Source organism: Glossina fuscipes, unplaced genomic scaffold, assembly GCF_014805625.2.
Source record: "Glossina fuscipes isolate IAEA_lab_2018 unplaced genomic scaffold, Yale_Gfus_2 226, whole genome shotgun sequence".
In the NCBI taxonomy this organism is placed as follows: Eukaryota; Metazoa; Arthropoda; class Insecta; order Diptera; family Glossinidae; genus Glossina; species Glossina fuscipes.
Window position 1 is genome coordinate 210,502 of NW_023998569.1, and position 11,854 is coordinate 222,355.

Genomic DNA, 11,854 nt, shown 5'->3' on the forward strand with positions numbered 1-11,854 from the left:
CATATATATTCAACAAAACCGCTTTTAATTTTTCCTTCGCAATTTTTTTTCTAATTTTTTGTGATATATTTTATTCGGACAAGTTCTTTTTGCGCTTATCAAATTTCTTTGATTTCACAGAAAGCCGTTAGCCGATTTTCTTTTACTCAGTTTATAATAAAACGTATCTAGTGTACAGAATGGAGAGGGCACAGAGTTGCTTTCAATAAATAAGAAAAATGGTGAAAAACTGTCAAATTTTGGAGTTTGTAGTTTTTCTACAACATCTAGCTGATAAGATACAAAGACATCATGGATACGTCCGCTACCTTGGAAATCAGGAGCAAGCTGACGCGTTCGATCCAGCGCTTGATATTTAATTAATTATCTGATTATTTATTTAATTAAATTTTTTCCTTAGAATTAGACGGATTATGAGCACAGCGAAGATCTTTCTATAAATCAATTATTGTACTATTTTATTATTAGACATTATTATTATATTATTCAAATGCTCTGTTATTTCGTTCTTCATTAAATTCTGTTATTCTTCTATCCCTGTTATTTCATTATTTAGAAAGCAATTCGGGATTAAAATAAATGACTGCGAAAATTTTTTTTTCTCTGATAGACAACAGAAAAGAAGCACCTCGGAAGTTCTACAAAATATGCACGTTCTTTCTGAAGACACAAACTACAAGTGTTCAAATTTTGGAAAATTGATTAGCCGCTTCGGGCACAAGGTCGGAGATGTCTTCTTTTTTACAAAAACACCCTTCCCATATTACTTCACTTTCTTTTCGAAAGTATTCTATGGACAAAGGCGTTATGCTTTGGATAAGTTGTATTATGTAAAAGTATATTCAGCTTTTGAATTATTTATAATATCGAAAAAGAGTAAAAAGTACTAAAGTGCATCATCAGTTTGTTTATTCGTTTATCGCACCTCGAAATTAATAGATTTTCTTCACTATTAAAATGTATTTATTATCAAAAGAAAGATTTAGTGCCGACTTATTGACTTTGTCTACTTCATTGAATTTATTCGAACCGTTGCAAAAAATTGCTCTTACTTTGCTACTTTGCTACGCTTGTGGCAGTAGGCAAGTGAGAGCAATGATGTTTATACATTTGAAGTAAGAATATATTGTCATCTATAGTAAGTTCAGCTTTAGATAAAATTTTGATGCGATTTTTGACTTTTTCTAAAATTTCGCGTTCAGGCGGCGTCAATGTTTCCAAGATCTATAGGAGTAAGAGAGAGAGATAGATAGAGAAAGTGGAAGAGAGAGCGGGTCATAAACAAATTTATTTAATAAATGCTTTTTTTTATTCTACCTCTGCTATATAGTCTTCTGATTCTCCGCGTTCTTTCATCGTAGCCACTATACTGTCCAGCTTTTGACTTTTGTCTATTAATCTTTTATGTTCAACTTTTTCATAATTCGATCGAGTTATGTCATTATATAATGCTTTATAACAAATGTCCAACAACATGGTTACTATCTAAAAATTTTCAATTATTGTTGGGAAGTTTTCTTTGAGGTGAAAAAAAAAATAGAAGAAATTCTTACCTGAAGATGTTTCAAATGAAATAAGAAGAAAGCCTTGGCAGCGGCGCCGCCACCGCCCGGCTTGCGTATAGATTTTATTTGTAGAAATTGTTCTTGAAATAGATTATAAGACAAAAGCTTAGCTTCTTTAGCCGGTATCATAGCCTCCTTTTGTAAATCCTCTTGTTCGATATATTTTTTCATGCGTACTACACGAAATATCCGTGATGCCTTTGAACCAAAACGTTCAGTAATGATATTTTCAATGCAGCACAAAGTCAATTCTTCGAAAGCTTGAGACAAATCCACAACATACTGCCCGCTACCCATTTCACCAATTTTTCGAATAAAACCTAAAGAATCATCGGCTAAATAATATAAAAGTATTACTATTGTACATGTACATTTACAAATGCAAATGCAAAATATTACCAATTAGTGTTATATATTGCTCTAAATTTGTCATTAAGTCAAAATTTTTGGAGTTCTTTAGCAGCATTTGTTTAATTTCAGCCACGGTAAAAGGATTTGAAATTTGCTGTAAATTATCCTCTAAAAATCATAAGCTCATTATGATAATAACTGATAATATAAAAATACTCACTCTTTGCCAAGGATCCGTCCTCTCGTACATTTGCTTTAAAATGTATTGAAAGCATTCCGCCGCACTTGACCCCATTTTACGTTCGATTGCACCAATCATAATGCTATCGCGAAAATCTTGATGGAAACGACTGAAATTTATTTGCCAAAGCGTATCTGGAAATAGCTAACATAATGTAAACGATTTCAAATTGTATTCGAATATTAACCTGAGTCACCGGCATGACATAAAAGAATAGTACCAGTACGTATTTTGGCCAACAACGATAAATCTATATTAGGCGGATTAAATAAATCATCTACGTCTATATGTAATTTAGGCACCGCTACTGTTTCAGATCTTTCTCCTTGCACCAACTTGGGAAGTCTTATTAAATAGTTAGCACGTATCATACGCACAAATATATCACGTACGGTTTCAATTTTTTCTTTTTCATTAGCATCAGCCAAATATTTTAACATTAAGTTTGTGCCTGTTTGCGAACCATTATGTAATATTTCTTCACATATAAAGCTGCCTATATTACCATACTCCATTTGCATACGATGAACATATCTAAATACAAATTGATATTATAAAGAGGTTCGTCTTTAGATTAAAACAAAGCAAATATTACTAGATGTTAAATTTGTTAGCTCAATTTTGGCAGACTAAATTAAATGATTGGTTTCATAAATTTGTTTAAATATTTGTTTTATAAGTCCTTTACGATAAACTTCGTTGAATCGTATCTTTCATGAATCTACCGATTAAGAACGAGCACAAAATACATATTTTATGAAAAGATTTTGCTCGCAATTATAAGATCGAATTTTGTTTTCTTCAAGATTGAGTAGAGCATTCAATATGAAGTCTTCTATTCCTTGTCTTTGTACAGTGACTATGAAAGGTAATGAAATTGTACAGGACTATCGTGAACTATAGTGTGTTTGTCATTACTCATTAATATTAATAATTCCTTTCCTCTCCTCACGTCTGTGAACGGCAAACTTTTCATTGGTTCCGAGATTAATTTGCTTTTTTCAAAAGGAAAGAAAGTGACTTGGATAATACCGTAATTTTATGCTTCTTACCTGGCATAGCGAACAACGTACAAAACTTCATCACGATTCAATAAATATTCTGCCACACTGGGATTAAAATTGCTAGCCCGGAATGATACTAAATGATATTTACATAGCACGGCCAAAGCTTTACAAACCTGTAGATTATTTGATTTGTTTAGAAGTGGACTCTTTGTAAGCATTTGCTCATATTGACAATCGACTTTACCTCTCTTTTGGTCAAGTTAGTTGTTTTCACTAGATTATACAAAGTGCGCCAATTTGCGACAAACAAACAATCACCTACGATTTGGACCACTTCACCGAAATATTGCTTTAGTATCACAGAGCACAAATTCCCGTAATCTAAAGACATTCTCTTAAGTGTTCGTGCATTTATCAATTCTTTATTATATCGAGGCTTGTGTGATTGTAAAAAATATCAAATAAGAAAGAAAATCTGTAGAAACTTAACTTTTGCTTACAGAAACTATGGTTATTGTTTATAGACAATTTTCACAAAATCGAAAGTAAAAGAAGAAGAAGAATACACCACAAATTATAAACGTGCATACGTGCTGATGTAACATCTCTGAGCTGAAGTTCGTCCATTATCTCATAGCCAGATTGAGCTTTCAAGCTATTTAATAATATTGCAATTTTTACATCCAAGATATATAGAAATACACAAAGGTTGCTGGTTAGCCCATAAAATGCCTAACACGAACAAGACACAAATTTTCAGCAAAATTATAAATTTTCCTTTTCAACCGAGACCAACGATTTCTCAATTTTTGGTTTCTTATTTTTTTATTGTTTGAACAATACGAACTAACGAATAATTTAGTGTAGCTCTCTGCCTTTCAGTCCCAAGCTCTCCATGTAGTTGCGAAAACAAATCGTATCCAGATTCATACAATGTTCCTTTCGGAATTTACGACGACCTTTTGTGTTATTTGAGATGTTTAACTACCTCAGGCATTTGCAATTTTGAGTCGCTCAGCCGCATATCGCATTCCAATTGTTTGTACTGCATACCAGAGAGGCGATTCATATGGCCATATATAATGAACCATCTGCGCACCCCGGGGTAAGAGAGGCCTCTTCATTAGGAGATTGTCTCTCCCCCCGGGGGGTGATCACTCAGCTTAATTGAGTGCCTACGGTTGTAGGCAACCCGTCTGATTAAGGCATCAAGCCAGGTGCAGACGTTAAACCCACAGAGCGATCTGTTATTGTAATTATTGTTTTATTATATTTTTCACTTCACACGCAATGGGAAATTTTTAAATGAACGATTATAATGTTGGCAACACTGAAAAAGTCAGCTGATTAAAATATACTCATAATGCAAAAAATGTGCAAAGCGCTACACATGTAAATGAAGTGGATGAAATGTGAAAAATCATCATGAAAAATGGTAAATGTTCGTAAAAGTAAAAAAAAATTCGTGACTTTTTCTTACGTTTAGTTAAGTCGTGCAGATTTCTTCTGCTTGTTATTTGAGTGCTCATTCTCTATTTCACAGGTTTTTTCGATTTTGCCATGTTGAAGTTTTAACAACAACAACGCATTACTATCATTAATCTTTCAGCTATGTTCAAAGCGATTTATTTTGTTCCTAAGTTTACGCCGGCTTTAGTTTTTAATATTTTCCATAACATAAAGTGCGAATATTTTTAGCATAGCGGATTTCATAAATTCTGCCGAATATTAATCAAGAAAAATGAATTAATGGACGAAGCTAACCAGTTGAAAGCACTATCAGATTACACTATCGAACCACTGTTGTAGAAACGTCGTTAATTTATCGAGTATTTGTTTCGCAGCTTCAGGAGAGTGGCAAAAAAGATTTAGTTTAAAATACTTCTGAGAAAAATTGTGGATTCCTACTTGGGTTTAAACAGATAAACGAAGAACGTGGCTAATCCAAACATCGATCAAGAATTGAGAAAATCAAAATATTTTCCATTCATGTATTTCTTTTCTAAAGTAACACTTAGTTTGTAGCGTTTTAATGCTATATTAAATGAAGGTTCGGCAACTTGTTTTGAAGTGCTGTAAACATCTCATCGACGTTGTTTATAAATCTTGACACCAAGTTATATCCTCACAAATAAATGCTTCAAATTTTTCCTAAATTTTTCCTATCGATTAATTACGTATGCTTTAACTCAGGCATACATGGCGCATGTATATGTTATGAAACCACAGCTTTGTAGCCCATTTACTGTTAAAATTTTAGATAACACTACGAATGGCCAGTAAGTATAAATATCTTATTTGATGTCAGAGCAAAAGATTTTTAATAATATAAGAACATATAAAGAATTTCGCATAACCATCACTATTAAAATCTTCATCATAGTCTACACTCCCACTCAACGTGACGGCTACCACAATTGGTTTAGGATGAACACACTTAGCTTGTCGCATTTTACTCTCCGAGTCCTTTATATGATATCCATGTCGTTAGTATTATTAAGAAAAAATTAAATGTCAAATGATGGGAATCTAAATCTATACATTAACAAAAATCGACTTTATCTCGCGAGGAGAGTTAAACCACATGTTTGTCGAAAGTTTGTATTTAACTTTTATTTTTATGTGCCATCACTATTAGCATAAAAATTCTACATTTTAGAGGAAAATTTCCTTCCAAAGCAACTAACTATTTTTTAATAGTTGAAAACTAATAGTTGTATTGAGAGGGTTCATTAGAGATTTATTGTTTGAGTCTTTCGGGATTAATATCACACAATTATTTTTAGCTGCGATTAATACGGTTAGCGACTCAATTATTTTATCTATCTGCGAGATCACGGTGAGCAGCCATTAATGAGCGAGTTCACCTCAAATGCGCAGAATAATAGAAAAATTTACTTTGACACCTTTATTATTAAACTAAGCGGGACGCAAGTCCATTTGAAATGATAATTGTTGTATTTCTATTGATTACCTTAAAATATTTGAATTTTCTTCGTTTGGAAGAACCATCCTGTTCAACGCTCTTAATTCAAATGAACGATTGCCTAAGCAAGCAAACGGTTTATGGAATTCTGCGGTGTCTGTTATAACAACCACCAAGTCTTTCAAACAAGATAAAATGAGGCGTATGTGTATAGGTACAAATTTCAACAAAAGCTTTAGACGAGTATGTAAATGTATATTCGTGCACAAAATATTGTTTTGATGAACATAAAAAAGTCTTCTCTCTTTTTCTATGCGGATAGCCAGAAAAAATTTTGAAGAATGCATGAGAAAAATAATAAATAGAATTTTGGGTCGCAATTTAAAACAAAGGTTACCCTACAAAAATTTCAACTCGTGGCGCACCAAAATATGTGTAAACGTAAGGGCTTTTAAACCTCTCAAATTCAAAAGCAAAAATGTTTTGTTTTTTGCCAAAAACGTAAAGGATAACACCGCCCTTAAATCGAAACAAATGGAATTTTCGTTTTTCGCCAAAACACCGTTCTAAACCAGAAAAATGAAATTTCTTTTTTTCAAAAAACGTAAGCGGTAACATCGTCCTAAATCGAAAAAAACGAAACCTGCGGTTTTTTGCAAAAACGGCCTTTACGTTTTCGTCGTAATAATCAAAAAAAATTGAAGTTTTTTTCCTCCAAAAACGTGAGGTGTAGTAACACCGTCCTAAATCGATAAAAACGTATATTTAATTTTTTGCCGAAAACGTAAGGGGTAACATACGTAAAGGGGTAAATCGAAAAAACCCTACCCCGGAAACGAGAGGCGTAACATCGTCCTAAATGGAGAAAAAATGAAATTTTCATTTTTTTGGCAAAAAAAGGAAAAGCTACCAGCGCCCTAAATCCAAAAAAATGAAATTCTCATTTTTGCGAAATACGGAAAGCGTAAAATTGTCTTAAATCCAAATAAAGGTAAATTTTACGTAAGGTGTAACGTCCTCCTAAATCGAAAAAAAATAGACTTTCGCCAAAAACGTTCGTCCTAAATAGGAAAAGTGAAATTTCGTTTTTCTTTCTAAATCCGTAAGAAGTAATAACGTCCTAAATAGCAAAAAATGAAACTTTCGCTTTTTGTCAAAACCGGAATAGGTGCCATTATAATAAATCGAAAAAAAATTAAATTGCATTTTTTGCCAAAAACGTAAGGGGTAACGTCGCTCTAAATGGAAAAAAATTAAATTTTGATTTTTTCCAAAAACTTAAGGGATAGTAACATAACCCTAAATCGAATAAAAAGTAAATTTCATTTTTTTGTAAAAAGGAAAGGGTAACATCGTCGTAAATCCAAAAAAGTTAAATTCTACGTAAGGTGTAACGTCCTCTTAAATCGAAAAAATGAAATTTTCATTTTTTTTGCAAAAACGGAGAAGGTAACATCGCCCTTTATCGAAAAAAATAAAATTTGGCTCCTTTGTTAAAAATGGAAAAGGTAATATCGTCCTAAATTAAAGAAATGAAAATTTCATTTTCTACCAAATATGTAAGGGATAAATCGAAAAAAAATTAAATTTTCATTTTTTGCCAAAAACGTAACGGGTAGTAGCATCGTCATGAATTGGAAAAAATGAAAATTTGGTTTTTTGCCAAAAACGTAAGTGGTAACATCGGAAGGCACAATACTTTCCTAAATCCAAAAAATTTAAATTTTATTTTTTGCCAATAACATTGTCCTAAGTTAAAAAAAAAAAAAAAATTTAATATTGCCAAAACCGTAAAGGATAACATCGTCCTAAGTCGAAAAAAAGGAATTTTAGTTTTTGCCAAAAATGTGACGGATGGGAATATCGTCCTAAATTGGGAAAAATGAAACTTTCGGTGCTTGCCAAAATCGGTATGGGTAACATCGTCGTAAGTTCAAAAAAATTAAAATGTCATTTTTTACAAAATACGTAAGGCGTAAATCGAAAAAAATCTGTAACACGACCTAGCTCGTAGACGGTAGAGCGGTTGCCTACTTTCTCTTGGCCCGCTATGCCGCATTATAAAAAAAACAAAAATATAAATGTATGTATATAAACTAGCAGCAAAATAAATGCCTTCAACCGGCTTTTTTTTGTAGTCCTGTGTAAATCAGTCTGCAACGTCTGTCGTTAGTCGTTCGTTGGCCCGGTTTTCGTCCGTCAGTATCCGTCCTCAGTCCCCCTATCTCCGCTCATGCGTGCCGCCCTCCATACTCCACCTCAGCGGAGGTGTACTCTACTTAATTATTCATACTTTCTTTTTCCTTAATTAACTAAAATAATCCCTGACTGTTGTCATCAGGTATTGAGTGGGTGACAGCTTGATTCTTGCAAATAGTAAAGAGGTGCTCATGAACTTACTTTCTTTGTGACCATTTAGCTCCCTGAGAATAGCCGCAAAAGCAAAATTATTCGATTCTTTCCTTTCAATGCTGTTTATGTTCAATCGAGGACAACCCCGAACTGCAAAACACCAAGGCAGGCAATTTCACCACAATACAAACTTTTAAGTCATTCACAGGGGCTTAGCTACTTGCCCTTTTTACCAGGATGCCTTGAATAATAAAGATTTTTCTTTTTTTTTCTTAAAAAGGCTTTAACAAACACGTTATTGACATATTTTGGGTTAGTTTCAATATAATCCCAGTTTAGAATTGTGCATAAAAAACGAAAACTTAAATTTTTAAATAGTCATTAAAACACCAGCAAGTAAAATCAATCCAATTTATCACTAATATAACTAAATAGTTATTAACATAACCGCATATGTGTCTTGTTTTACTTTTCAACTAGACATTTGTTATTGTTAACGGATTGCTTTTTCTCTCGGCACCTTAGTTTATTTGTTTTTCAACGTACTCTTTCTTCTTCTTTATTTTTCTTTTCTTTCATTTTTGCCAAATACATTCCTTTTACTAAATGACTGATTTCTTGTTGTGATAAATTATTCATTATGAGGAAATTATGCAATTAGGCACAAAACTTGATTATGATTAAGCTTGAATGTAAGTAAATAACCTTTTTATTTAAAAAATTATAGAATTAGCTACTATTTTTAGTGCTATTTAGTGCTAGAACAATTTTCTTTGCCGTAGGGGCAGTACTATACATAAACTTCTCATCCGTAGTTAACGTAACATTGTCCTAAATGCAAAAAAAGTTATGTTTTACGTAAGGTGCAACGTCCTCCTAAATCGAAAAAAAAACAAAGCCACTTCTTTGCGCCAAAAACAAACATAACGTACTAAATGGAAAGAAATTAAGCTTTCGTCTTTGTCAAAAGCAGAGGAGGCGCCATCATCCTAAATCGAAAAAAAGTTAAATTTTATTTTTTGCCAAAGACGTAACGGGTAGTAACACTGTCTTAAATTGGAAAAATGAAACTTTCGGTTTTTGCAAAACCGGAGGGGCTAATTACAAAAAAAGGAAAATGTCATTTTCTAAGGGATAAAACGAAAAAAATCCTAAATCGAAAAATATGGAAGCTTAATTTTTTCGAAAAATGGAGAGCGCAATATTGTCCCTAATCCAAAAAGTTAAATGAAAATTTCATTCTTTACGATTTAGGATGATGTTACCGGCTTGCGTTTTTGGTAAAAACCGAAAATGCCGTATTTTTCAATTTACGGCGAAACTATCGTTTCCGATTTTCGCAAAAAAACGAAAAATCGTTTTTTTGATTTAGGACTAAGGCACTTTACGCTTTTGGTGAAATCCAAAAGTTTCGCTTTTGTAGATTCAGGACGTTTTTATCTTTTGATTTAGGAGAATGTTGGCCCTTGTCTTCTTTAGCGACAAACGAAGACTTTATTTCATTTTTTTCCAATTAGGACGATGTTGCCCTTTACGTGTTGACGAAAATGAAAAATTTAATTTTTTTAGATTTTGGGCGATATTATCCTTTACATTTTTGGTGAAACTTGTAAGTTTTATGATTTTACCTTTGGGACATTATTACCCTCCACATTTTTGTCAAAAAATAACAATTTATTTTTTTTAGATTTAGGACGATGTTACTTGATTTTTTTGGCGAAACGCAAAAATTTCGTTTTTGTAGATTCTGGACGATGTTACCTCTTCGTCTTTAGTGCGTAACGAGGCTTCTTTTCTGGGTATACTCAGCGTTACCCAGGAAGTCCTTTTCCCAGAAAATTTATATAAAAAAACTCTTGGATTTTTGTTCTTATATATTTATTATTTACGAGGAATTTGCAGTTAGATAAGCGATGTTTAACAGCAGAGGGAGTGGGGGGGAGAGGCGGAATCCAGCCTGGTGATTCGCTACCCGACTCTTGTTTGAAACTTTCCACGTTTTTGTCCATCCCGAGAGATTATTCTCCACGTTTTCTCCGTACCGCGAGATTGTGCCGCAGGTTTTATAGCAGCTAATCTCGGCCTATAGGGCCACTCGTCCGTCCTTACGTTCATTCTGTTTGTTTTTATTGTCCCTAACCGTTTCACGTCGCTGAAGAGAGTGTCTCTGTATGAGAGTGTATGAAAAAACAGTAACTTGCTTACATGTAATTTTTGCTTAAATAAAATTGAAATAGCAAGATTTTGCTTGTATAATAAAAAAACGATTATAATCTCTTTTTTTTTGCCACTTTTACCAAAAGATTTCAGATTAGTTCATTCTTTAGCACGCATTAAAATAGGCACGATAAAACTCTACGACCGATTTCGATTTACCTATAAATTCATTGACATTTCGCCAGCGTATGTAGCCTTTATCAATAATTTCCTGAACAGGTGTCGGTACTCCTGACAAATGAGGATCTTAAAAAAGAAAAAAAAATTAAAATAAGCAAAAATTTTTGTTCGTACCACTGTAGAAGTATTGGGATGGCAACCCTTTTTTTCAATTGTGCTATTTTTTTTCATTGTATAGGTGTTTTCACATATACAATGAAAAATCATAACGGTTTCTGCTAATTTGTGGAAATTTTTCTCCCGTTCGATCATTTCAATATCAACCACCAGCAATATAGCATTTAGACATTCGATCCATCCTCCATTGATACAGAATTTTTAGGCAAAAGATGGAGTGTAAAGAAATAAATGAGGTAAGAAGTGAAAAAGTCTTTTTTTTAATATTCAATTTTAAATTTGAGAAGCAATTTTTTTCATTGGGTTACTTTTAAGTAGTAAAAAATATCTTTCAGGTAAAATTGCTTGGTTACTTAATAGGTTCAATACTAATTGGCGTTGCTGGTGTGGCCATCTATCGCTATAAATACTAATTGGCCAGATGATATATACTAAAAAAGCGAGAAATGATTATTTTATTATAGTTTCTTGATTATTATTATTTATTATATTTATTATTTACATAACATATAAAAATACCTATGTACACATATGCATATGCTTCAAGGCTCTTCAACTCCATGCAAGTTTAAATTAGTTTTGCTATTTTTTCGCATTTTATTTAATAAAAATTGCTTGCATACGAGAATAAGCGTATAAAACTGAAAATGATTCTCAATAATTCAACAGGTATTTGTATAAAAATGCCAACATCTGAGAATATGTTTAAATACGTTTGTTTACAATTCTCGATAATTTTATATGCATTTGTATAAATTTTGCTGACTTTAGAGAATAAGCATATATATTCTCAAAGCCGCTAGGTATGTGCTTTACTTCTCCTCTAAATTGACCAAATTCAAAGTTCACTCATTTACTTCTCATTTTTTGACCAAATTCGAAGTTCGCTCATTTACTT

At 32.6% G+C, this 11,854-nt stretch overlaps 1 protein-coding gene across 3 annotated transcripts; it reads right to left on the reverse strand.

The window, feature by feature from the left end:
• Positions 1-106: 106 nt before the first annotated feature.
• Positions 107-8,659, reverse strand: LOC119642574 (DNA-directed RNA polymerase III subunit RPC3). 3 transcript variants are annotated; one of them, XM_038041762.1, is made up of 8 exons: positions 3,409-3,688; positions 3,210-3,337; positions 2,345-2,691; positions 2,137-2,291; positions 1,965-2,070; positions 1,554-1,900; positions 1,318-1,485; positions 107-1,224 (listed from the first exon to the last, which is right to left on the reverse strand). In XM_038041762.1, the coding sequence occupies exons 1-8, from the start codon at positions 3,553-3,555 to the stop codon at positions 1,057-1,059; spliced, it is 1,566 nt and encodes a 521-aa protein (XP_037897690.1). In that variant the 5' UTR covers positions 3,556-3,688; the 3' UTR covers positions 107-1,056. The 3 variants fall into 3 exon arrangements, with proteins under 3 accessions (XP_037897690.1, XP_037897691.1, XP_037897692.1); XM_038041763.1 differs by lacking the exons at positions 3,210-3,337; positions 3,409-3,688 and adding an exon at positions 6,139-6,196; XM_038041764.1 differs by lacking the exons at positions 3,210-3,337; positions 3,409-3,688 and adding an exon at positions 8,491-8,659 and having other exon boundaries at positions 108-1,224.
• Between the last annotated feature and the right edge of the window lie 3,195 nt (positions 8,660-11,854).

Bases quoted from the DNA above. Each gene is read 5' to 3' on its own strand.
- LOC119642574 (XM_038041762.1), bottom strand. From the start codon at position 3,555: ATGTCTTTAGATTACGGGAATTTGTGCTCTGTGATACTAAAGCAATAT. The intron at 2,292-2,344 runs GTTAATATTCGA...AGCTATTTCCAG, and splicing joins ATGTCATGCCGGTGACTCAG to ATACGCTTTGGCAAATAAAT. The intron at 1,901-1,964 runs GTAATATTTTGC...TATATTATTTAG, and splicing joins GCAATATATAACACTAATTG to CCGATGATTCTTTAGGTTTT.